Genomic DNA, 27587 nt, shown 5'->3' with positions numbered 1-27587 from the left:
TGGTGAAAACAGTGGTGTTACGTTAACGGTTGGACTTACTGATTTTAAGGTCTTTCCCAACATAAATGATTCTTTAACATTCTCTGTGAATCACCAGATGTTGTCAAGTCATTTTATTTTTATTTTTTGTTCCCAGAACAGATATTAATCAAATGATCTTTTTGTTTGCTGGTTTTGTTCATAATTTACTTTGAGCTTGCTGTAGTAGTATTACTGTCAATATATTAACATGAAAAAAATTTTAATAAAGGATGACTATGGAAAGGATGCATAACTCAACAGTTTCTCACTGCTTTTTACAGGCAACATGCTGTGGTAACATTTCTGTGAGGACTAAAATCTGATCATCTGGTTTTTTTGCCCTCTCTGTAGCATGCCTATTGTACTAATTTCCTGAAAGTATCTGTACATTGTTTTCTTGGTATAAATGTTGACAGTAAGAAAATATCAGTCTTGAATGATGAAAATGCCTCTTCAATTTTAAATTCACTCAAGTATTCAGCATCAATTGTTTGCACTTTCAGCAACCAGCTAAAAAGCCCCCACCATACGAGTTACTTGAGCAACAATGATAAATCAATGCAGTACAATGATAACTATCAGAAAAATTATCAAAACTGCCCACAGCTTGAGCTTTGTGCTTTCTAGATGGGAAATGATTCACTAATCAGGGCAGATGGTTGAGGACACTGGACAATGGACGCTTCAGTATCTCACAGTCTACCAGTACACAGTCCACAAGGTGGGAAATGTCAGTGGCACTCATCATGTATGATGCATGAAACATGACTGCTTTAGACAATAAAATCTGTCGGCTATTCCTGCGCCACACCTTAATTAACATGTGCTTTCCCAGGGTACTTTGTGTGTCTTGTACACACATACATACAAAAAATAATTATATGAAAGCACTTTTCAGTAATTAGAAAGGAATATGTTCCCACAAGCCAGACCTGGGGCATTATTCCCTCCTGCTGTGTGTGGAGGTAATGTGATTCCTGCTCTTTCTTCCACCAGAAGCCAACTGATCCTGCAGATTCTCTCCCACGCACGCCACTCCTGCAGGGCCACAATGAGTCACTCAGATCACCAGCTTCTCAATGCTCAGAGTACTTGTTTCATCTTCTTCATTTGAGCCAAAATACCCAGGGAGGTCGATCATCTGCTGCTCTGCCTCTGTTAAGCCAAAAGTAGAATTGTCATAAAAGGCAAAGTCAGGGTCCAAGGGGAAGCTCTGGCATTTGTCCCTTCGGTACTGGGCAGGGCTTACACTTAGGCCTCTCTGGGAATTATCTTTGCCATTTGGACCTGTTTCTTTCCGCCACACACCTTTGGGGTTGGGTGAAGAGCCCCTCTTACTTCGGCTGGGCTCAGGTTTCTCAGCTGCCTTCTCCTGACCAGCAGGCTGGCGGTCAGTGATCACGTCCAGCTTCCTCACCGGGGGACCAGCCCTGTGGTGGGGCTTTGTGCCATGGCCCTGTGGTTCACACCCCAGCACGGTGCTGTGGGGCTGATCCTGCTTTTCACAAGCTGGATTAGCATTTCTTGATTTTGGCCGTGTCCTGTCCTCCAGACCCTGGTCCCATGTCCTGGTCCTGGAGTTGTAGAGTGGAGTCTGTCGGGGTGTGAGAGTGGACATGCTTCTCTCTCTGAAAGGCCTGGCCTTTTTAGTTTCATGGAAACTGGCTGTTCTTCTGAATTGTGAGTTTCTGTGACAGCCCCTCTCAGGCAAGTCCGCTCTGTTATCCTGGTGCTTGAAATGACCTCTTCTTACCAAGGTTTGGGTAGGGCTCACTGCAGGATTGGCCTGTGAGAATGGAAAATCCAGCCTGGGGTGAGAGCCTTCCCCCAGGAATCTGGGCTGACTGGCTGGCTGGTCCAGAAATGGGGATTTGATCCGAAATTTGTTTGCTGCTGCCTCCTCTTGGTTTTCCCCGTTCAGGGGAAGCATTGTGGAGGCACCAAGAACCGTGTCTGTGAGGGGATTCTGAGAGACATGGTACACCTTAGTGGTCTCCGTCAGGCCCTTCTTCTTCATCTCTTTCAGCTGCTGCTGTGCCAGGCGGTAGCTGAAAATTGGAGGGATTATTTTTTGGGCGTTCGGCTGAAAGTTTTCACTTCCAGATGCATCATCTTCTTGGGCAAATTGGAGGCTTCGCCTGTAGGTTAGGGGAATGTTAACTGGGGCATCCCCTCCTTCAGCAAAGCTGTCCCGTTGCTTGTTGCCTTGGCAAATGTTCTCCTCGTCGGAGTTTTTCCGGAAGCCAGGGGAATGGACAGAGTTTCGTCGGACAGCGGTGCTGCACTTCTGAGCTCTGCAGAGCTTCCTCCAGAGAGTGATGAGAACAGTGGCAAAGATGATGAACAAGCATAGGGAGATACCTGTGATGGTAACTATATTATTTGCTTTCTGGTCCTCTCCTGGCTGGACAGAAGGTGGGGTTGGAGGTTGCACAGCTGTAAGAAAGAGCACACACGTCTGTCAAGAGTTGCACTGGCAGCAGCATTTTGGTATTTGAGGATGGATACTTTACTACAAAGGAAAAATAAGCCATTAATACAGTACAGGAAGTTGTCTGCCATTAAAATTTGCTCATTAGAGATGATTTACTACTTGATGACTTCAAACTGGCACAAACACCTACCAAATTTAAAGCAAGGCTCCCACAGACCTTTTAAATGCAATCATTATTTTTTCCTCCTCTGCCATTTCTGTAACGTATTCCTAAATAGCTGTAAAATGGGGGAATTCTATTTGCCTTCTTTATGAAGTACATTTAGATTCCTTGGTGAAAAGTGACATAAAGGGGGTAAAAATAATTCAACCCAGGCCAGTACTTCAGGTATTACTTTAAAATTATTTTTAGGAGAGCTTAAGTGGGTGTGAGAATTGAAATGAGTTTGTAGAGAGGGGTAACACTAGGAGAGGCAATGTGACTTTTCTAAGCAGTTCTCTGAGGATGCTTCTACCACTGTTTGGTGCCACAGCGCCAGAGGACAAAACCTCTCCATGCCACAGCAAGCTTTCAACAGGGCCACTGCTCTGGTGGCCCCTGCATTCCAGTGCTGACACCCTTCTGCTGTGGAACGGAGATGGGACTTCAAACAGGGAAGAATACTCTGCAAACCTTTCTCCACTGAGAGGATAATGAGTCACTGGGACAGGCTCCCCAGGAAAATCATCATGGCACCAAGCCTGCCAGAGTTCATGGACTGTATGGATGATGCTCCTAGCCATATGGTTTAGCTTTAGTAGTCCTGGGGAAGCAGGAAGTTGGACTCAATGATTCTTATGGGTCACTTCCAATTCGAGATATTCTGTGATTCTAACCTATAATGTGAACCTCTCAAAGCTGTCCACAGTCCTATTTAAACCACTCACCTGCCCACTACAGCACATTACAGATAACTGAACCAATATGGGATTGGTAATTTTTTTTTGAATGATGTCTCTAGCATTTCAGGGGCATTCTTCAGCAGAATACAGCATGGTTGAAAATGGATGTGTTGGTCCAGTAGCTAATTTTAATATCTGTTAGCACTGCCCAATTTCTTGTGGTCAGACATCAGCTCCATAAAGACATTAAAATTTTGGTGGAGGACAAGGCTGATCAGTTGTAGTTGATAAGAAGTGGCCACGAAGTTGTGAGCTCAGATAAAACCATTGAACAACCCTGCCCTAGTCTCTAGTTTTACCCAGAACCCAAAGCCTTCCATCAGAGTGATACTCAGCTGTAAGACTTGGCAGTTGCTCCTGCCTGCACCACAGTGGCTGTCCAGGAATAGGAAATGTGACTGCAGAATAACAAGAAGCGGACACCGTGTACTTCCCATAATTCAGAAGAACACACACTCAACAGCAAGCTGGTAGTGCAGCTGTTAGGTGGGCAGAATGCACAAATGCACCGATGAACACAGGCCAGAAGGTCTCACAGGCTGCTACGAAACTGCTGGGGTTGGGCAGAAGGTCTGTTTCCTTGATTCAGAACTACCTACCAACCCCACGTCCTTTAAAAAATCCTGCCATTGGATAAACTTTGATCATTGTGTCACTCTGAAAGCTTGAAACCAGCTTAAAGAACAAGACCACTGGCTGAGTCTTCTAGGAAGATCTCTAAAACTTGCATTCAGTCCAATGCCCCTGTGCCAGAGCCCGGAGCACTGCTGTTCTGTTCAGGACACCTGATCAGAGAGTGAACAAGCTGACCTCAGGGAAGAAGGCAGGGCCAGCATTTGCTCTGCTCAGCTACTGCATCAAAGCAATTAATTCATATATCATCCTTCTCCCAGTCCTATTTGTTCACAGATATTTTCCAAATACTCCATTCTCTATTTGCAATGCACACTGTGCTGCATCGTTCTGACAGCAGGGAACCTGCGAGGTTCCAAACAGGACTGGGTCTCCATGGTTCGCTTCTCCCTGCACCTCAGTCCCCCACTCCTGCACTGCCTGCTGGCCTCACTCCTTCAGCCATTTGCTCCATCTGCTGGACTAATGACTGCAGAGTTACGCTGGAAACAAAGCTTATCTGCTTCCAAAAGCTGCAGCCAGCCATAGTGGGAAGGGTGAGGGTGACACCCCCGGCTTGAGATCAGGCAGCGGATGAACACCGTGAAGTCAGTGTCAAATCACTTCTTGAGCAAGCTGAGATTCAATGGGATCAAACCACGTAGGTGATTCTGTAAAGGAAGCTGCCCCATGTGGGAGCAGGAGCATTAGAAACCATGTGCAAGACAGAAGTGAGGTATTTCCTCCAGATGATCCCACAGCAATGGGTGCAGATGCAGACCTCCTATGCATCTGTGCTCTCTGTATATTAATCCTCCTTAGTAATCCAGAGACCTCACAGGAAGCTGGGAATTGTCCAGACCTGCTGAATCCAACCAGACTGCTACAGGTGTGTGCACAGTACATGTGCAGGATGGTTGGAAACCATCATACACTTTACACAGCACACCTGCATGGGAAGAGTGGTCCCTCCCAGAAGCACCAGAGGCCTGTCACCTCCATGCATGTACAGCAAGGTGAACACACAAATCATGTGTCCAGCACATGCTCTGCACACAGGATCTCCCTCCAGGGAGCTACATGCACCAGGATTGCTCTCCTGAGCTCCAGGGGTGGGGAGTGAAACTGGCTGGCAAGGAGACAAACTGAATTACATACTTACAGACATACCTCTCCAGCAGATAAATAGGAGGCATGGGATAGCACAGTTCAATGTCAGCTTTGGAAAAACACTAACAACCCCACTGTGTTTTGGTGGTGGCATTATTGCCCACAGCAGCCTCAGAGAGTTGGCACAGAGAAGACAACTAGAGCAGGGCACTGGTTTTAAACTGGGGCCCAAAACATCTGAGTCACTCCTCTCTGCTTTCACTCATAGCTTTACAAAATAAGCAAACCCACATGGCCAGCATTTTCAAGTTATTAGAAACATCAGACCTGTTAAAACATTTCCCAGGGCTGCATGAACACTGAAAAAATGCAATACCTGGCTTGATGGGATTGAATTTTTAATATTTTCCCTTCACCCAAACTTTTGTTAAATACAGCCCATTTCCTGCAGTGTTTCACAGCACCTGCCTGTATACTTCTGTGGCCTTCATCCTCAGACACCTTGAAGTTGGTTCCAGCTAACACCTCCTTTAAAAACACAGACCTTCCTTCTTCTTGCTCCAGCTACACTTTCTCTCCCCCTGCTGTCCTTCCCTTTTCAATGGCACAAGCATTGCAGTGGCCATGTACTAAACAACTCCCCACATCCCCAAACTGTCCAATTTTTAGCAGCCTCCATTCTAGTTCTCCACACTGCACTTTTGCAAGCAGAAGGAAGTGCATGCCAAGCAGCCAAAGCAAAGAATAAGGTATTACTCACCTTGAAACAGCCTAAAACATCTGTTATAGTCTGAGATCCTAGGAGCCTGCAAAGTTCCTGGGCATCTTTCTTTCCCCATCCCTGCCCCTGTGGCACCTGTGGGACACAAAGGCCCTAGAGCTTGTAGATCAGCCTTCTGGTTTCTGGGGTCCCTTGGCACCAGCACACTCCTTTTCAGCAGGGCGTTTGCAAGAAGCAAAAGTTTTGCACAGGCTGAGCACCAGCACCCTGCTAAAAGAGGGCACTTCTCATGCCCCTCAACAGTTGTTGTCAGCACCCAACTATGGTGCTGGCACAGCCTCATCCAGCCTCACTGGGAGCCATGTGGCTGCTGTAACTCCCCTATCACCTTATAGGAAGCTCTGATCTCTTCTATCTGTATCCACTTGCCACCCACCAGCAGTGGCCAGCCTGCCCTGTCATGGGCCAGCAGAAGCAGGCCAGAGCAGGAGGAGACCTGACACTGCCATCTCAAAAAACTCACAGAATGGGAACCTCACACCCCAGGTCCCAGCTGCAACCAGCACCCTTTATTAAGAGACTTTAACTTTTTAATAGGTTTCCACTGGAGTCTTTGGCTTTCACTACTGAACATGTCCTGCTAGCACCAAGATCTCTCTCTCAGGGCTTCTCCACTCCCTGGCCATGCTGGAGATTTTAAACTGCTTCCATTGCGCCCACAGCATTCAGAAATATGCTTTCAAGCAGCATCTACAGTGTCCCAAAAATCAAATGCACGGACGCTCCCACCCTACTCCATCAACCACAGCCCCCAAATCAATATGACCAAATGAGAGGTCGGATGTTTGCATTTTACACTGTGCTTTTGCTAGGTTGGTACACGACCAGGGGAAGAGGACAGCAGGGCTACATACACACACACTCCTCCAGCGAGCACAAGGAAGTCTCCTTCGAGGATCCAGCACAGCCTGGCTTTGCCGGCGAGGAGGTGAGGCACTCTCGGAAGCGCTCCCGGATGCCATCCCCACAGGTGACACTGCATGGGCTCCAGGGCTGCCACTGGCTCCATGTTTCTAAAAATACACAAGCACACAGCAATGAGGAACATGTCTGCCTCCTTACCTTTAAAGGCACAGCCATTTGCCTTCTTTTTAAGAAAAACAGCAATAAATAACCAAACAATGCAAACAAGGAGACCAAAAGAACAAGCAGCATCCAGGGATGAGCCAAAGCTTCCACTTGTTGTTTTCCTTTTTTCACCCCAGTGTCAGCCTGCAACTCAGTAGTCAGTCAACTGGCAGGCAGGTTCTGCCTGGAACAACAGCAAAAGGAAATGAATCCACAGACCTTTGAAGTGGGCTGGTAATTTATCTATTAATCCAATTCCTGCCTGACAAACAATGCATTTATGGCAGGATAACTTGATTGACTTAAGTACAGCTACTGCTGATTTATATGACTGCAATAGGATGATAACCCTACAAGGCCTAATGAAATGACAATGTTGGTTTACTCTTTATTTTCTTCTCAGCACACAAGCATGTTATTGAATCATTTATTTGACAGCTTACAGGTCTCTATCATTTTACTGCTTATGGTTAGACAATTAACTCAAGATGAAATTTTGCATGTTCATCTATTTATTTTAAGTGGAGGCAGATTCAGGTTCTAACACTATAATTTTCTAATGTGTAATAAAATTTTTCTTTTATTGTTTTTCTTAGACAGCATCCCCAGTCAGTGATCTCCACATTTGAACTTTACAGCAGCAAGAACCCAGAGAAAGATGGGACCATTCCTGCCCATATCTGACAGCTACAACACTGAAGCAGGCCACAACACTAATGCACTAATGCACAAACTAATGCACGAGTTCAGGGGCAATCTTAAAGGATAAAACCCCTGGGGACACTCCTATGGGTCAGTTCACTTTGACAGAAAGAAAAACCATAGAGTACTTAACCGCCATTTCACGGCTCACAGAATAAGTAGAAAAACAGCTAAATAATTTTTTTTTTAAAAAGTAGATCAGGTTTGTTAAACTTTGCTCTTTTAAATAATTTATGGTGTTGCTACTGCCAATACAAACCATGATTTTTAATTTTATTACTGCTGCTAGCATGCCCTTGAGCCCTTAACCAAGTCATGATGTCAAAAGACTAGATGGTGTTGCATGACTGAAAATGGCTTTATGATTTCATGCTATATTGGTTGCTGTACTGTTCCTAGTGTGTTATTATTTTCAAATGTCTCCAAACAAGAATAAATACAGTTGCATTTCAATAAACATGAAATTGTAACTGCTTTGGCCCCTGTCCTACAAATTTTTGTAAGCATGTCAGCATTAATGTGAGCAGCCTAAGAGGATCAACAGGGCTGCTCTCTCGGTGCAGATCCTCACCTGCACTGCAGGATGGAGCCCCAGGGTCTGAACCTACACTTGTGCTGCCAGCCAGGGCTGCAGAGCATGTGTGAGCACACACAGACACACATTTGGGTGCCTGCATGTCCCAGTGCATCTGCCTGGCCTAACACAGAGGAGAGATGGGCATGGCAAGACACTCTGATGCTGCTGTGGTTCTAAGCCCACACAATGCCAAATGACCTCCCCAGGTGCTTGCCACTGACTCTGCCACAAGACTGCAATATCCAAGATCCCAGGCTGTATTTCACTTTGTGCTCTTTGTGCACCTCTCTGCTTTCACCCCTCTGTTTCTGCAGCTGGAGATGAGCCCAAAGGCAGGCTGAGCTTTCACACTCCTCCTTCAGTTTGCAGCCATGTCAGTTCCCAGTGAAGTGCTAAATGAAGCAAGTGTAAGTTGTCAGGAGAAAACAGAATCAGAGGATGCCAAGAAGTGGGTAACTGAGGAAGTTTGTTGGGATAAGGAGTTGCACAAAGGTACAGACCATGGACAGTTTACAAAAAATGTTCACCATTAATAGCCAGTCAAGGGTTAACAGATGCCTCCTCAAAAAGACTTTATAGTATCATAGTATTTGGGGATCTCACAACACTTTTCTTCAGATCAGTATCATGAAGGGCTCCAGCACTGTCCCGCAGCACTGGCAGAAGGACTAGTTGAAGGACCTACCTCCTTGTAGACTACTTTGTGCGAGCAGCTTGATGAGCTCCTGTCATAATTTCCAGTCCATGAGCTAACTTGTTTCCCTCTCTCCACATTCCCTGCTCATTTAAACTTCAGTTAATTAGAGTAAGATGCAGAGCCAGACTCAGAAAAGTTCTGGTTGCCTCCAGTGCTAATACTGGTGATAGTGGAGGATGCTCAGCAGTCTCCACATTGATGCCCGTGGGTTTCAACATACAAGAACATTTAGGGCAAGTAATTTTCTAATACTGACATCAAACCTAAGATGTGCCCATTGCTCCGGGATGCTTTTCTCTCACTTGGACTTTGGCTAAAGGCACAGAGCTCCATACCAAAACCACTTGGCATCCATAGCTTTGGGGCTAAGAAATGTGCCTTAAGCAGCAGGAGAGTAAGAAATGCTCCAGCTCCCATGAAAGATGGGAGATTTAAACTCCTGAAACTTGCTCTGCAATCTCCTGCAATTACCAGAATGTAAAAGAAAATGAAATTTATTCTCCCCCAAGGAAATGAAATTATTAACCTCCATTTAAGACAAACAGATAGAAAGTGCCAGGGAAAAAACCAGAAGGTATGCACTGCAAACGAGCTCTAATAAGCGTGAGGTTTTTTCACATACAATTGAGGAATCAATTATCAACGTGAAGACATCTAACTGATGAGTTAGTTTGAAATAGCTGACAGTTGGCAGATCTGCCAACATGAAAGATAAATGCAATTAACAGTTAATTATTGCTCTGCATAAATTTCCCCCCTCAGATTTCTGTGTTCACAAGATTTTGTGCATGCAATGCTATCAGCACAGTCAGTGAGGGACACTCAGCATTGTCCTTCCAGCCTGACACATGTAACAGTCCTAAACACTTCAACCAGGCCAGTGGTGTGGGACAAAACCACTAATTGCTTACAAGTTCATGTAAATATCTATGCTAGCCTAGGGGATCACAGGATATTTTTGGAAGCCAAGACCAGTTTTTAGGTCCTGGGAATATATTTACACACACTGTATTGGTGTTTAGACATGACATTGGAAAACAACCTCTCACTTTTCCATGGAAATGAAGCCTGGGTGCACTGAAATGGCAGCATAATCCAACAGGTTACTAATTTGCACGATGAAAGGACAAGGATCCCTTTAAAAGGAAGAAATCCTAGACTCTGACTGGGAAGATTATAGTCTTTTCCCCACAAATAGGCACCGTTAAGAATTGGGGAGGTACAGCCTAAAAATAATTTTTTCCAGAAGCTAAGAGCTATCCCAGTGAGTCTGGAAAACCTAATTTATTCCTAATGTGTGGAGATGAAGCACTTACTGACACAGGAGAAGTGGATTCGGTACAAACCAGCCCTGGCATATCCAGATCCCCTGCATATGCCTGTTTCTAAATAAACACCCAACCCAGGTACAGAATCAGGCAACAGAGCTAACTGGTTCCCAGATTTTCCTACGAAGCAGATCTGATTCATACAGTTGTATTCAGGAAGCAAAAAAATTGATGGAATTTGTATATCCCTGTCTGACCTCTAGATGCTCCATTTACTCCTCTCCTCCCTTACTGATCACTCTTTTCTTCAGAAGGTCTTCCCATACCTTCCTCTCTCCCTTTTTAGGCAACACCTGCACTTCTTATGCCCTGCCAGCATCCCAACAGCTTTTTTTGACAGCTAGCAAAAGTCAAATGAACAAAATTCATTTGTGCTGTACGCAAGTGCAAGAGACTTCACTGTAAGTCATACTAAAGTTGAAGCTGGTCCCCAAAGAATAACTAAGAACTGGAAAAGAAAGTTAATTAACACCAGGAATATGAAAAAAAAATGCCTTTTTCTATGCTTTAGCATTACTGATTAATATTATCAGCCTTGTTCTGAATGTTTCAAGCAGGATACAGGCTAGGACATGGGACATCCTTCTAAGGAGTGCAGAAATCTCACTGCTGGGGACACTTAAATCCCAGACGAGCAAAGCACAGGATAAAGCAGGGAAAAGAATGAGCCTGCAATGCATCTGTGGTGGGTAAGATGATCTAACAGAGTTTCCTACCTCAGACATCCAAATAATCCAGTCAAACACTGGGGAAAAAAACGAGCTGTTTGCCCCTGTGTGAAACAGTGAAGAGCCTGCCAAAATGAAGAAGTGACTCACATCTCACTGTTAATTTTCTTTCACAGGCTCTCCTGTCAGCGTCTACAGAAAACTGCACAAGGGCTGTCTCACAATTAATGGATGTATTTCCCACCTTTAATAGATATATATTCACACTCTTGGATAGCACAAGTTTTTTGTGACACTTAACCTGAAGCTGATGGCCTGGGCTGGAAGTGCTGCTGCCCTGGCCCACTCAGGGCCACTGGGAGCTTTCTCCTTCCTACTACAAACTCAAGTGTAGATTCCTGTTCCAAAAGGCTTTATTAAACCTGGCCAGGATGAGGAGCAAAGAGTAGGATTGACAAAGGATGAGGAATACAACTGATGTATGATATATGGAAAATACATGTGGCAAAATAATCTTTTATCTCATCCTCTGTGGTTTGGATGAAGTTCATTTTAATGATTTAGAAACTTTGATCTTTTACAAAACAGTATCTCTGCTTCATAACAATAGAGCATATGCTAAATGAAGTAAGAACTAGATGAGTGACAGATTGGGTATGCAACTGTCAACAGAAACCATCACTGAGTGAGAATGCATTTGGAGAGATTCCAAAGGGATTAATGTAAGGCCCAGTGCTTCCACAGTTGACATGCAAATAATCATAAAACTATTACTGAGAAAATACGTGATTCTTGTAATGACATCAGTAGATAGTGCAGTTGTATGGAGCAACATAGGGTACTTGCTAAATTAGGACAATTCAAACAAAATAGATCCTAAATCTGCAAAAAAAAAAAAAGTAGGAAGAAGGAATGCAAATTGCACCTGCAGGATGGTAGAGTACATACTGAAATGGCTCAAGAGGAGTTTATAGGGCAAAAGTTATGGACAATTTCGTAATGCAAACAGTGGAATGAAAGCAGAGGTAGGGGTAAAAGGAGTGCTACTGCTCAAGCAGCACCAGTGAGGAGGATGTCGGCACACAGCACTCAGAGCTGGTACCCTGACTGTCAAATAAAAATAAGTGTTTAAAATAACAGAAAAGAAGCCAAACAGAGTCAATGAACTAATCAAATCCTGAAGAAAATGCCTTCCAATTAAAGACTCAATCTTTTCAGTTTATTAAAAAGAGCACAGAGAAAATCTCGCAGGAGTGAGATGACCTGGATGTGCAAATGTTTTCATGAGGCAAAAACAGTGGATTGGAAAAAGCTATCAGAGAGGAGCAGAGTAAAACCCAATCACCAGAGGATGAAGCTAGATTAGCTTTAGTTATGAAACACACGATTTCCCTTTTCAAAAGAATAAATAAATCAGAGCATAATATTGAGAGAAATTACCAGAAAAGTCTCCTTTGTGGCATCTTCAGCAAAAGACTGGATAACTCTCTGGAGGGTAAGTGGCAGTCAAATGCAAAGACTAGCTGTGGGGCTCAATAGCAAGGTAACTAAATGAAAAATGATGGCCCATGCTGCACAGGAGCCCAGACTACAGGATTTCACACCTCTCCTTGGCTTAAACTTCAGTAAGTCCAAAGCAGAAATTAGGAGAACTGAGGAGAGGTGCCTGTTGTGCAGCAGTTGTATGTTTTACATGGTTTACAGTTCTAAGCAGGGTGAGAAGGCTCAGTAGAGCACCTTCTGAAGGAGCCAGGAGGCTGATGGCCATCACAGGCAGCACAGGTTTGCTTTGTCTGCCATGGCTTCAGGCTGATGTGCCCCTCCCAGAACACCCTGCTCCTTTCAAACGCTGCCTGCAGGCTTTGAAGTCTCACAGATACAGGCACAGTCAGATGTGCTGCAGTCTAATTAATTTCAGGCTGACATTTTATTTACGACTACATGGTGTGGTTTCGCTTTCATCGGCTTTGTAGATGTGATACTCTTAACTTGGCAGCTATTGACTTGACTCTGCTCTTCAAGAGGCATAGCCTGATTCTTTGGACTGTGGTTGTGAGGATGGTTCTATCGAGGAGCCCAAAGAAACAGAGCAGATTGCAGGGAACCCTTGCTTAATGTGGATGTCATCAATTAAAGCAGTCAAATACTGGGCACAGAATCATATCTATATCATATCCTAGTTACTTATCTGTCATGGTAATTATCTAGATCATATCAGTGTAACATGCCACCCAGATACAGATGAAAAACCAGAATTCTCTCTTCCTTTTTCCTTGAGAATTATCTCCATTAAGAAAATAACATGCTTTCATTTTTAAGATAGACTTTTTTATGCCAAAGGAAGAGAGGGAGTGCCAACAGAGAACGCAGATGGGAAGTTAAGATGAAGAGAACTATGCACTGGGTTTGGCACGTGTTGAAAATAGAGGTAATTTTTAGTACAGAGAATTAATAAACAGCTAACAGTTTTAGCATTTATGAAATAGCACAAAGTAAGACTACATGATGTTAGGAATCCCATTAAGGTAGGCTGTGTCTGGACGGCTTGCTCTGGAGTATGTCCTGCACTCCTGGTCTCCTCATGATCCCACTCAGATACCTGCCCATGAAGTGCAATGACCATTTTTTGGCTAGAGTTCCAGCACTTTCGCTTCAGGGGGACAAGGGTGGGGAAGTGAGGAAAATTATGTACATCTTAAGCCTTTCAATCCAAACTCTTTGTAGTGTGCAGTTGGGAAAGATTAACTCATTACCTATAGACACAAGCCTGCTCCAAATGAGAACATCTACCTTTCAGGGTGTAGGCAACACAACCTAACCCAACCCAATCCTAATTCCCTCATGCACATACAGCCCAACCCTCTCTGGGGTCACCTTCCACAAATGAGTGATGAGAAGGATGTTTGGCTCATCTGCTTCCTCTGCCATGCAACCATGGGTTGCAGACTCTGTCAAACCATGGACTGCCACTTCTAATGCTACAGCTGCATAATATATACATGGTTTTCGCTTCTGCCATGCAGCACCCTCTCAGACCACGCCTGATCATAGTTCAAAGGCTTATATGGACCACATACTGTCCCCAGCTGGCAGTTTGTATGATTCTAATCTTTCCTGTAAGGAAAGGTTTGGCTATAGGAATGTGACACATTATCTGCCAGATGGCCTCACGCATCAGAAAATGCACCATGGTCTGTTCTAAGCTGCAGACACAAGTCTTGAAAGGCTGCTTGGAAAACCTGCCAGCTGTCCAAGTGACAGAGCTGTGTCTTTCACTGTAGCCAAATCCTGACTCACCTCACCAAAATTTGTGCATCTAACAGGTAGGGCTCTAAACTTCTACAGCAAATGGGTAGTGAAAAAGACAACTGGGTGAGGATTCAGCCCCTGTATGTTCTACACCCATTAATCACTCTTGTGAGATGCCTCTTGACTAAAAAGCTAGGCAACTACTTAATGTCAGACCCCTGGCTTTTAGACACTTAGATGTGGGTAAGATTAACCCTACCTTTAGAGTCTCCAATAGCCTACAACTACTGCAGTAACTTCTTACTTCACTGAGAGGGACAAGTTTAATTTTCAGCCAGACTAGACAGACACATCATTCAGAATGCCCTAAATGGTTTAAGTTGGTACCTACTGTTAACTTAGCGCAGCCTTAAGATACCACAGTGATACTTGTTACCAAATGTCCTTGTGTATTCCTCTGCATAAGCCTATCTTGTTCCCACCTGCATATGACATTAGAACTATATTGTCTGGTGTAGGACACCCAAAATCATTACCCATGTTGGCTGGAAAGGGTGTTGATTTTGCCTAAAAGAGGAAAAACATCAGTACGAACCCATATTCCTTTGTATCATCATACACTCCTTAACTCTTGCTGGGAAATAGCTTCGGTTTGAGAAATGGAGGAGGTCAAAGCAGTATTTGTTCTTCCCTACATCAAACAAAGTGCAGTTAAATTCTGTCCTGTTGTCTCCTGGGTGAAGGGTGTTTTCATACAGCCAAGTTGTTCTTTGACTCGGATGCTTGAGAGCTTCTTTATAAACAACAATTTTTCCACTGATGGAAGTGCATGGTGGAGAGACTACGAACACCTGAACCAAAGTTTTGCATGTGGCTTCTGCTGCCACAACCAGTCCGTATCCAAATTTATGGAGGAGATCTACAGGTCCTATGGAGGCAATGATGGAATGTGTTTCTAATGATTTCAGTAACACGGTGATGTATATTTCTTGGCCAACAGGTGGGCAATCAAACTCTACCCACTGGGACCTAGACAGGGGGATTCCTTTGCTAGTTCTAATGCCCAGAGTTTCATCAGAGATTACTCTTCTGAATTCATAAAGGGCGCTGGTAAATATCACATCCAGTGAAATCGCAGTCTTGTTCATGGCACACAACTGCTCATTTGTAAAAAGTCCAACTTGAAGGGAGCTCCCAAGCACCTCTGAACTCCTATTCAAATCAATGTGAAATACAGGCCATTCCACATGGAGGGTGGACATGCTCTGCTGGGCAGCACTGCTGTTGTCACTGGGAGAGACCATTCTGAACAAGAAGTCACCAGCACTCTTGAAATGGAAACATTCGAACACCACTGTCCCCTGGGACTGATTCGCTGGAAGCTGTTTTCTTGCAATTATCTCATTGGTGCTGGCATCCAGTAAAAGGATGGACACATGCTCTGCTGTCACATTACCACCACTGTAGTACTGATATTCCACAGACACTGTGTTGTTGCTGAAGGCTACATGATCCGGGTGCTCCAACAGGAGATACTCCACTTTGCCGAGAACTGAAAGGAAAAGGTTCACAACAGTATGAAGAACTGAACAGACAACTGATTGTTCATCCACCCCATGGAACAAAATAAATATTTTAAAAATGGATATTAAAAGCAGTTCTCAAACTTTTTCAAGTGAATCAGTTCACAAAAGAGTAAAAGGTCTGAGCAATAGCAGTTAGAGCACAAACAGCTCCTGCTCTGTGCAGGGCTGTGATTTGTAGCAGCTCAAAGTCCACTGCAGTAACACATTCAGGAAGGTTAAAACCAGTATTTTAAAGCAAACCACAAACCACCCAAAAGATTAACAGAAAACTGAATTTATCACAACAGATTCTCAAACTTTTCAATTTCTTTCACTTACAGATTTTTAAACTCTGTATAAATGTGATGTATAATAATGTATTATAAATGTATAAATTACAGATGTTTAAACTCTGATTTTTTCACACAGGACAGCTGTTTTTCTGCTTTAATTATAATTTAGCAAAAAAGGACAGTGGTTTCTTATACAGACACATGAAAAATGTCCCCCAAGTTAAACAGAATAGGAAGTCTGCATGATGCTTTTTGAAGCCTGTTCTCTTGCTCTGTCTTATGAATCTTTCATTTTGCTCATTTGCATCGCAGACACTTGAGTGAAAGAGCTGAAAATAACAGTGATGGTGACTGCAGCACTTTTCTTGTCTCAGATGTGGTGCAACATGCCTAAATTACATCATTTCATTATAAATGGCGCAGTCTTTTCAAATTCTCTTCTTGCATGACCATGTTTGTGCAAGTTGCCAGATTATCCTGAGACATGCTGTAACTAGTGATGATATCTAAAGCAATAAATTGGGACATTTCCGTTCTTAGCTCAGCTACCTTCTCTGTGTTGCTTGAACCTTAAGGATTTCAGACACAGAAAGATTATCTGAAAAATGGGAGCAGTATACATCTATTCCAGATACAGAATGTGCTGTGAGACATCTTTATTTAATTAATTGTCTAGGAAAAGTCTTCTGAGTCTTGGATGGAAGGTGCCATGAAAACTTCAGTTAAAGCAATCCTTTCATAAGTAACATCAACTAACAATACGTTGACTTGTTAAATCTGTTACACATGTCTTAAGATTACCTCAAAGAAAGCTTTGCTGGAAAAACACTGCAACTGCCAAGGCAAGCACTCAGCAGTCAGGAGTAGCAGGACTCATCTCACATAATATTAGACGCCTACTACTCTAAGCTTCAACTGGAGTTAGTCACCTTGGATTCACTTTCTTCTCAGCAGGGAAAATTTTCAGGAAGAAATTCATCTGACTGGCTACAGACATTTACATCAGGGTGGGGTGCAGTGTGTACTAGAAAAAAAAGAGCCTATTACTTGCCACCAGCTATAACATGTCCTTAAAATAACCAGCTCCAACCACATACATCAAATCTGAATAAAGGTGGCACACAAAGCCTTACACATATAAATCATGCATATACTCTTACATGTATGTGCTATAACTCAAGTCTTTCATTTGCATTTCCTTAAGACACTGCTTCATTTGGCAGACAGATAGTGCTCATTACCAGAGGGTTCTTTTGTTCTCATTCTTCTATGGGTGGTCCTATGTATTATTGACTGCACACCATCCAAAATCCATCCTGATAACACAGAATTATTCATTTCCCCCATGGACTCTTCTATTGTGCTCTTATCGTAGTGTATTAGTGCATTAGAAATATTAATGAGTTTATCCTTCTAAAATCCCTGAAAATGAGAGGATGTCACTATTCTTGTTTAGTGTCTCAGGAACCAAGGCACAGGCACAAAGGTAAAAACTGTCAAGTATTGACTAATTGTGGTGCCCTGTGAAAGCCAGGACCTGATTTTAAATACCATTGTCCTTCAGACACCCAAAGCAGGATCCCCTTGATCCCAGCTGTGGTGAACACATGGCACCACAGCAAACCTGATCTCAACTTGGACACCCAGAGAGTAAGAAACAGAATCAAAATGCCTGTGAAAAATGTCTCTCTGAACTGCTCAGCAACACATTCTCCTTGCTCTTCATATTTTGGTTCTGTCATGTGTGCCTGCTCATATTTTACAGTCCTGCTCCTACCACCATCTTCTTGCAGTATCTCTAGGGTACTAGCTTAACTCCATTACTGTTACCACAGTTCTCCAAACTCCTGCCCTCATCTCTTTGCCTTACAGCTCTTTTATTTTCTACTGTTCCTTGGACCTGCAATTAACTCCATCATGTTCCCACCCTCCTTGCTGGCATGACATCAGGGAGCATGGGACAATCAACTCTCATGTCCAGTAACAGGGAATTCTTGCCGTGGGCTGGAGGATGCACAGGGTTGTGTGGGACTGGCAAGAGGAGCCAGGGGGAGTCAGGGCACACTTGACCCTTCAGAGAACCTCATCACTAAGTCACCTGCAAGGACTTAGATCTGGATCAGACCTAAGCAAGTCTCCATAAGGACAGCAGAAAGCATGTCCCAGGCCACTGTGAGGAGTCTAACAAAGATGAAGTTCCCATGGCTGTGTTAGAGCTTCCCAGTGAAATGGCTGTGAGTTGCCAGGGTTTTGTTTCTATGACAGTGAGCAAAATGATGCATTTCTCTACACAGCAATTGGCCAGATTCAACTTAGCTGAAACATTAAAGGAAAAAGAAATCAGACCATGGCAAAAACCCAGCATGAAAAATTTCAATTTTAAGCTTTAAACTTACAACAAAAACATTCAAGCGATAGTAATGAAAAGCATCGATGTTTGTACCTATTGCTTTTTTGTCCTTACTCTCTTTTACAGCTGTCTTGACCCTCTTGCACTGTTTTTTTTTTTAATTTGGAATGGCTGAGATGAGGAGTAACACCACCCTGTATGCAGGAGGGAGGGCGAAAGAAAGGGCAGAGAACTCTCGTGTAGTTTCCATCACCCCAGTGCAGATCACTCAGGAAGTGAGGAAAGTGAGCATTACTAGAGGATGCTGTTGCAGCACTGCAGAGGTCTGGCAGGTGCACCCTGGTGCACAGCACCCTTTTCTCCATGTTTGGTAAATAAGAACTGTGCACTTTTGAACAGCCCACACCCACACAGCAGTTTTTCACAACGCTCCAAAAGACAGCAGTCAGCAGGAGCCAGCTTCCACTGCAAGCCCCTTCAGCTGCCCCCTAGCCTACTCTGTGCCCATGACTCTGCCATGTGCCAAAGCTTGGTCCCAATTGTTTGAACACCCAGTCAGGGGTACCTTTCAATGCATTTATATTATTTTCATTGTCATTACAATGGTCTCCCATTGAAAGAAGTCTGGCTGTGATACCAACAACCTGCCAGAGGAGTTCCTGTAAGAACTCATACCTAGAAAAACAAAAGAAAAATCCTTGTTTTCACTGAAGAGCAAGAAGAATTACTTGAGGGCACTATTCAGATAGTTATTTATAAGTGTGTTTAAGCCAAATTGTGTTGTGCTTTTGGCTTGTCAGCCACCGGTAGCACAGAGCTAAGTAGAACAAAAACATCAGTAAAACTGATAAGAAATGAGAATACTTTTTAGTTGGATGTTAGGGCTTTTTTTAGCACTTCAGTAATTTTCCGGAGCATACTGGATCACTTAAAAAATAGTCTTGGTGTGAAACAGAGAACTATATGAGTGAAATAGTTACCTAAAATCTATGTACATAGTAATATTCAAAGATGCATATATGCAGAACTGTTTGGAAGCAATTTTCTGAATTATGGACTGTGCTTTAACTGGAAATAAGGCAAAAGTTGATGCACATAAAGTTTGCTGGAGAGATTTAGCTCATTAACTGCACCCTGTAATTACTTGCTGTGCCACGCTCTATAAAGTTCATGAAGAATAGCTTTTACCTCTGAGTCAACCAGCTGTGAATGTCTATAGGACTGGCTTATCAAGAACCAGTGGATACTGCAATCATTCATCTCACTTTTTGGCTTCAGCGAATTTAATACTTACCTTCACTGTGTTACCCACTCAGAGCAGTGTTCTGACCTGGGCTGGTTAACTGTCTTATTGGAAGAAGAAATGGTACTAAAAGCCATAGAAGAGTCTTTACTTCTACTGGAACCAAGTTCACCTAAAAGATGGCAATTCGAGGTTCTCCATGTCTTTTAGTGACCCCTTGTTCTGGAGCAGAGATGGAACATGCACAGAGGAGTGAGTAGCATACTTACTCTTCAGTCACCACTTATAGTCAGATTTTTCCCACATACACAAGGACAGCAAACTACATACATTCTTGTCCATTTCTCTCTTCTATAAGATAGCTTCAGCTATTTGGTGCATGAACTACCTGCTATAGCTCATTCCCTAAGTGGGGATTAACCACTCCTTTTCCCATGTTTTCCACGTTGTACTCATTTCTGCAGTGCACAGTTTAATCCTCCAGCATGGTTTGACAATGGACTGCAGCTGTCAGAAGAACACCTGCTTTTAAACTAGGAATGCAATTTTCTAAAACATATGAATTGTTTAGGAATTAGAGTCCCATTTTCAGAATTTCTAATTCACTCTGCAATAAGAAAATAATTTGCAAATCTGCTTCCTACTTAGTACATTCTTAGAAAGGATAAGACACCTGCATATGATGCCCATCAGCTTGTAGACATCTTTCAGTTTTCTGACTTGAACTTAGGATGTCTAACTTCCTTCCTTGGCAGCTTTTGGTGAGAAGGAGGTGATTTTTCATTCCATAAATCCCAGTTGCAGATAGGCAAGAGCTGCTTTCAATATATACTGATTTGTGCATGGACTACTCAAACAAGACTGACTGTCTCTGACTACCTGCCTAATCTTATGACTAAGATTGAGTGAGTATGAACACCATCCTTTGGCTTCTTATAAGGTCAGAGGAAAGAACACCTCTGTTGCTCTCAAGAATTCTCCAGGTGGAAGCTTAGATCCATCAGATGGGGGCTCACTCAGCTGTAAGAGGTTGGCTGTACTGTGCTGGCTTACATATGAGCCAACCATCCAGGTTCTTTTCCTAGTAATGGAGAGAAACAGGTAGTTCCGTGGCACAGTTCTACCCTTCCTGCTACAGATACCTAAAACAGGCCTATCTTCCGTGATGTTCATTAGATATTATGAAATATAAGTCCTACAAGAGAGCAGAGTTCAGTTACTGCTTCTAGCACAGCCAGTCCCTTGATGCCCATGGAAATCTTGTTTATTTCTCTAAGCAAATTTACAGCAGGAAAGGTTCCTGCCACTCTAATCTAAAGGGGCAGTTTGTGCAAGTTGCATTTTCCATCCAGCTATTGCATAAGATCTAGACTAAATTCTGTGCCTATCAGTGGTGGCTTCTGAAGCATTTCACTTCAACAGATCACCTGGAAACATCACCATCCAAAACCACCTCGTGAATGCACATGGCAGTTTTTACTTGACAGCTCCAATACTCACCGTAGTCACAGAGCACTACTAACAACAGATTTGAAAAATCTTTCAACATCTGTTTCATTCTGACTAGTGAGATCCTGGGTCTTTTTACTCCTCATGTCCTTTTTCAGCTCCAAAGTGCCGGCACGTTTTTCAAGAGCACCTAAAAGTTAAAATATTACAGCTGTGTCAACTTTGCTTCATAAAATACAAGAAGAAAGACATCCCATTAATAAGTAAAAAAAAATATGCAATTACTAATCAACTATTAATTAATATTTACCTGCCCTTTACTTAACAATTACTAACACTGTATCAATGCATCTGGATAAGCACCACTGCAATTCATTGCACAACAATTTTCCATCCTGAAATGTAGCTCCTGAGCCAGAACACAAAGACACTTTGCACTGCAAGAACTGCTGCTGTGCATGACTTATATTATGACCAAGGGTCACAACAGCAAAATAATGAGTATTTTATACAAAATATAACTCTGAGCTCAGCACATACCGATACTGGAGATTTATTGCTGCTGCACAATTCATATCGCTTGTCAGCTGCTTTCAAGTATGAAAGCAGCTCAGCAGTAAATTACTTTTTTGGTCATCGAACTCCTCAGTTATCCAGGTCTAGTAATATACTTAGTGATCTTACCAGATTTATAAAAGATCTATAACTGCCTTTTATGTCATTCAGACTGATCAGACGGAGAAGGTGCTAACTTTCCCTTTTTCCTCCATAATTTTTTAAGTTTACATTCACTACAGCCTTGGCTAAGCCAATAGAAATAGCCTTCTTTTGGCAAGTTTCCCAGTTTTATGTCCATGTGGTTTAAACTAGTCTTTATGAGTCTCATAACAATTAGATAAACTACGTTGGAAGCACAATGATAGCAGCAAAACCAGTTTCCTTCAGAAACATAAGTAGGAGGGAATCTAAAAAGTTAAATCCTACTGAAACTCTACTCCATTTCAAAATATATGAATTGTTGTTCTGTGCTTCACAGGAGCACCTGTAGTCCACTGTCACTGTGCTTACCATCACAGAAACATGCAAGAAAGGTCTTGATCCATTAAGTTTACAACATAATTTTATGAGAGAAATCTGGCACTGGAGCAGGCAGAAGTTAGGAATGAGAAGAACTGTGGAGGACGAGGGTAAAACACAGGAACCAAGTACGGCAAAGATCATGTATGTCTTTAGGAATCACAAATGAGATATTTCAACAATTACACTGCTCTGCTTGTGGAACTAAGAGGCAGCAGACGTGTTACTTGAAAGCTTTTTGAACTGCTCTCTGTGCCAAGTGGCTGGAGAGAATAATTTCTAAGAAAAGACTAACAGCACAGCCTTGCTCAGTAAAAGCCCATTACAATAATAGCTGCACATATCTGAAAGGAATAATCATCATCTGGCCCAGAAACTTGACAGGGCTCCAGAAAGCATTAGATAGGGACAGTGATACTGCCACCACCCTCAATTTCACTTGATATGCTGTAAATTACAGGAAGACAAAGCTTATGCCTCAGGAGAGGGGCGGCTGCTAAGGCAGGGCGGTGGGGAGCCAGGCTGCCTCCAGGGACAGCCGCTCCCTAACTCCGCCCAGCTGCCAGCAGCAGGCGCAGCATCACATCAGCAACATCATTCCTCGCCCCTGTCGTTATTGATCACTAATCAGTTAATCAATACAAGGAATCAAAGCAGTCCAAAATAAAAAAGCAGGTTTTGTTTAAAAAAGAAAAAAATTACGATAGATGTCTTGGACTCTATTGTTAACTGCTCGAAGAAAACAGAAGATATGTGGCATTGTTGTAAACTGCCCTGAAATAAAGAGGGGGAAAATTGCTTTGTGGGCCACTACTGTGATTGTGCTGGATGACTTTAATGGGTCCTTGCCATTCCTAGCTTTCCTAGCTCGGATTCTTCAAATGGCTTTTACAAATACTTCTTTCAGAAAGTCACACACTGATAGATGAAATTAAAATAATTTTAATCTCAGTCTAATGAGCAACATGCCGCAGAGAGGAAATGAAGCTATGGAAGGGAGAATAAATCCTCAGGAAAAAAGAAAAAAGCCTGCGTAGGAGAGCACTCTTGAGGTAGCTGCCTTACATCTTAATTTGCACATCAGCCCAACCGAGGAAAAAGCAGCGTGGTTCATGAGACAGGGTGCCAGCGGGAGGCACAGGGACCAGACCTGACTTCTGTTCCTATTCCTGCCACCACCAGACATAATGTCAGCAAACTGCAGCATTAATCTGCTCCCCTCCTTTCCACCCCATCTTTCACGCTCTGTATTTATAGCAAACACGTCTCAGGACAGAGACTCTTTCTAACCAAGCCCGTGGACGGAGCCCAGTGCCAGAGCCCTTGGGTGTTTCGGTAACACCAATCATTCGTCAAACCAAAACCTCCTTCCCCCTCACCCTTCCTTCTGTGTTATCTTGGCTCACTTGGGAAAAGATTGCGGCGTGCAGTGCAGGTAATACCCGGGCTAGAACTGGAGTATTTGAAACTGTACCAAAACTAACTTCCAATTAGTGAGATCAGGTACCTCTGGAAGCTTAGCCCGGGGCTACTTCACCCTCTGCACGCCTCTGCAGCAACTGGATTGCAGCAGAAGCCCTCCCACCATCCACATCCAGCTACTTCAGGCTGCCGGCTGCAGCACAGCCCTGCCTTTGAACAAAACTCCAATTAAAGTGCTCCATGAAGCCTCCCTGAGTTTTTGCACCTTTGCTAGCTGAATTCCAATAGCACCTCTAAATGCAAGAATTGCTGGCCCATTTCTGGTGTAGTATTGCCTCCCTCCTCCTCTCTTTCTGCACAGGTTTGTTCCTGTCCCCTCCTTCACTTTTCCCTTTTGCCTCATCTCAGTTTTGGACATGCCTTATACTTACCTCTAAGTTCAGTTCAGAATTTCTCCCTCTCCTCTCTGTCTTCTCCAAGCCAGTTTCTTTCTAGATTTCTTCTCATTTTTAGGTCTTCTTCCAAACTCTCCATATATTTGCCCCCTGCTCAGTTATTTTTCCACTTTTTGCACTCATAAAATTTTGCTTTTTGAAGCAGACAGTACATTTAAATGGTTTATACTCTATTCTGATCTTCTACCTCAAGTTCATTAACTTAATGAGATGAAAAATGATGGAACAGAGAAGGCTATCAGACTTCAAATAATTGGCTTTTTAAATTTATTGCTCTCGTGGAGAAGCATGAACTGAGGGTCTATTGTGTGAAATGCAGCAGAAGCACAGCAACATAAAAAGATGCTTTCTTCTTCCAAGAGACAGTGTAATGGGCTGATTGGAAGTGGAAGACTTCCTCTCCAAAGGGAATTTGAAATGACAGATGAGGAGGGCATAAGCCATAAAGCGCTTTGGAAGTGAAGACCAAGAGGTTTGTGTGCAACACAAATGACAGAGGAAAACTTTGAGTCCTTGCTCTGCAGCAGATTTCCTGTGCAATCTTGGTCACAACTCTTAGTTTTCCTCTGGCATAGCTTCCACTGGAGATAGTGCCTCACTATCTGGTAGGGGTGCTACCAGAATAAATCCTCATCAGCTGTGAGGTTTGCAGGCATCACAGTGTCATGAACCATGTAAGAGCTGAACATGAAATCTGAAATTTTACTTATAATATTTTTTGCAAATAAGTAACAGAATAGGCTGTAATACTGTCTATCACAATCACATACGCTAATCTATTTTTAAAAAGACCCTATTTCTCTATATCATTAAAGTCATAAAGTATCTTGGGATCATTTTGGTTTTACAAAAAAAACCTAAAATAAACTAACCAACCTAACAAAAAACCCCAAGAAAACTTGATTTATGACTCCCAGTACTTTTTGCAGCAGTATCCAAGGCTGCAGCGCAGACACATTTCAGACACCAGCCACCTTTCCTGAGAGCTGTCACCTGCTGATTTAGCAGTTATCACCTTCACCGACTGCAACAGCATAGCATTCAGTGCCTACTCCCCCTTCATAAGGGAGATGAGAGCAAATAAGCCTTGTAGTTAAGAAAGGACCATCAGGAATTAATCAGACACTCCATGACCAAGCACTGAGTTTAATGAGAACACAAACCCACGGCACTCAAAACATCAGTGCTCTGGAGCCTCACTGATGTCAAGGGAAGTGCCACTGATGGATCCCATATTTCACCTACCCATAAGTACCCTCAGTAATCCTCCTCTTAGCAAATCCCCAGCAAGAGCTGAGCCCTATCCTGCCCTAGCTCCATCCTCCTCCAGAACAGGCCTGTTCTTGCTCATCCCTCCTCTGAGCACAGGCCTGCTCTCTCCTTGTCCCCCCAGCCCCACAGCTCCAGGTGAAGGTGGATCCAGCCATGGCACAGAACCCCCCACGAGTTAGGGAATATATGAGAGCAAGGTGGGAGAAGAGCTTGGGGAAGAAGCGTGTGTGGGGGTCATAAGGTGTCAGGTTGAGGAGGGATCCTCTTGGAACCTGCCCCTGCTCCAAGCACTGTCCCAAGCAGCAGCACCTACCCCAGGCACTCTCATGGACCCAGCAACCAGACAGGGTCTGGATGTTTATTGTAATTTAAAGCAAAATGTTGACAGAATTGGAGAGAAAAGAAAATCCTTTATAGCTGTTCACTAGTAAACATTTTTCAGTTGTATTTGCAACCTTAGATCTGCACAATTCTGGCTATGCATGAGAGATTTACAGCAAAATAGGCTAGAGACAGAAAAACCTGAAAGTCCCTAAATTCTCCCTACATTTTACAAGGAGCACTAACAGCAAAAAGAAATGTGTATCTGCAACATTTCCTCAAATGCAAGGTATTTTATCTGTATGTCGGAAAAGAGATTAATTATTTTCAACCAGCATAGGTTTATTGCAATGGGATTAGGCAGCTATTGAAGTGTTACCACCTGCTGGGAATTTCAGAACTTCCCATATAATCTTTCCGCTTCGACATTAAAGAGAGAACACCTTCAGGTATGCATCACATTTTATCAAAATCTAATCACCACTGACCAGCCAGAGTGGTCATGGCCAAAAATATGCCACTTCTTGGAAGATACTGAGTTTAGGCAGAAAAGTATCTATGTGATGTCTGCCACAGCAGGGGGCTGGAGCTGACATCCTCAAAGGCATCTTTCATTCTTATTTACACATCCGACAATTTTACGTTGTTATCAGATAATGACTCTATTAAAATTATGCATTTAAATTCACTAGGCTGAAACTGACAGCTCCAGATCCTCCGTGTGCAAGTAATAAATAACTAGCTATTTATTTATGAAAAGCCTATTTTCATTAATATTTGGGGTCAGATCTCACAAAATCCTGGGATTTCTCAGTTCCTTTTGATATTAACACAGCAATTCAAGAGAAAGCTGGCCAGCAACATCTGTCCTTTGAAATCCAACAGCTTACAGTGGACAGAATATATTGATGATATTTACTCTGGTAAATGTACAGTAAAAATAAGTTTATTAAGCATAAGGAGATCCAGGAAGGTGTTCGAGCAATAATAAATAAAGAATGAAAATAATTAAATACATTAGATAAGACTTTATGGCATAAAGGAAGAAATGCAGTCATCCATTCTTTCCTCCCCCTTCAGTGTTTTTAACAAATATATAAATACTGTCTACTGTTCCTGGAATTCCCCTTTTGGTGGAGTTTATAATAAAGATCACAGTATGGAGAACATATATGACACAGCTGATACAATCAGAAGTTTGTTAGAGAAGCAGGTCTGAAATACCATGAAGTATCAGTATTTAAAAGAGAATTGGGAAGCTTTCTCCTACGCTTTACCCAGGGTTTGCTGTGTACTCACACAGTTTCGATTGGTCTAGCGAGTAATATAAAGTAGAAATCACCAAACATACTAAAAACCCCTAAAATTATTCCTACCGATCTCGGACTCGAGCGCCGACCCTGGGCAGTCAGTCGCTCCCCGTGCCGATGCTCCCGGCACTCGGGGAGCGCTGGAGCTCCGGGCGGGACGGACGCTGCCTCCGGGACAGAGGCGACCCCGGGGAAGATCCGGGCAGGGACAATGCCGTGTCCTGCCGTCACACGGGTGTTTTAAACACCTCCAGGGCCGCGCGGCACGGCGATCACGGCGCGGTCCCGCGGCACCGCTCGCTCCGACCGACGGCTCTCCCGCCCGCTCCCGCCGGCTCCGCGCCGACCGACGCCACCCGAGCGGCTCCGAGCCCGGGGCTACCGGGGCTCCTCACCGCCCCACCCCTGGGCACCCAGCGACCCGCCCGTACCCCGGGACCCCCGGGCTCGGCTCTCCCTCCGCCCGCCCCGCGCTCACCTCCACGCCGCGGGCGGAGCGGCCGGCGGGTCGGCGATACGGCGCGATCCTTGCCGTGGAGGAGCCGCCGCCGGCGCTGCCCGGGGCGGCGGGCAGGCGCGCACTGCCCGGCGGCGGCGGCGGCAGGAGGGTTAAATGGCGGCTGCGGGCGGCTGTCAGCGGG

At 43.7% G+C, this 27587-nt stretch overlaps 1 protein-coding gene across 2 annotated transcripts; it reads right to left on the bottom strand.

The window, feature by feature from the left end:
- Positions 1-98: 98 nt before the first annotated feature.
- THSD1 (thrombospondin type 1 domain containing 1) lies at positions 99-27575 on the bottom strand. Of its 2 annotated transcripts, none has more exons than XM_085060656.1 (5): positions 27425-27575; positions 21141-21279; positions 14785-15741; positions 6755-6913; positions 99-2457 (listed from the first exon to the last, which is right to left on the bottom strand). In XM_085060656.1, exons 2-5 carry the CDS (start codon positions 21196-21198, stop codon positions 1082-1084), a joined length of 2550 nt encoding a protein of 849 aa, XP_084916782.1. In that variant the 5' UTR covers positions 21199-21279; positions 27425-27575; the 3' UTR covers positions 99-1081. The 2 variants fall into 2 exon arrangements, with proteins under 2 accessions (XP_084916782.1, XP_084916789.1); XM_085060663.1 differs by lacking the exon at positions 27425-27575 and adding an exon at positions 27013-27231.
- Between the last annotated feature and the right edge of the window lie 12 nt (positions 27576-27587).

This window comes from Lichenostomus cassidix, chromosome 1 (genome assembly GCF_008360975.1).
Source record: "Lichenostomus cassidix isolate B80296 chromosome 1, HeHo_3.0, whole genome shotgun sequence".
In the NCBI taxonomy this organism is placed as follows: domain Eukaryota; kingdom Metazoa; phylum Chordata; class Aves; order Passeriformes; family Meliphagidae; genus Lichenostomus; species Lichenostomus cassidix.
The sequence above is the reverse complement of the archived record's forward strand: the minus strand, read 5'-3'. Positions and strand labels throughout refer to the sequence as shown.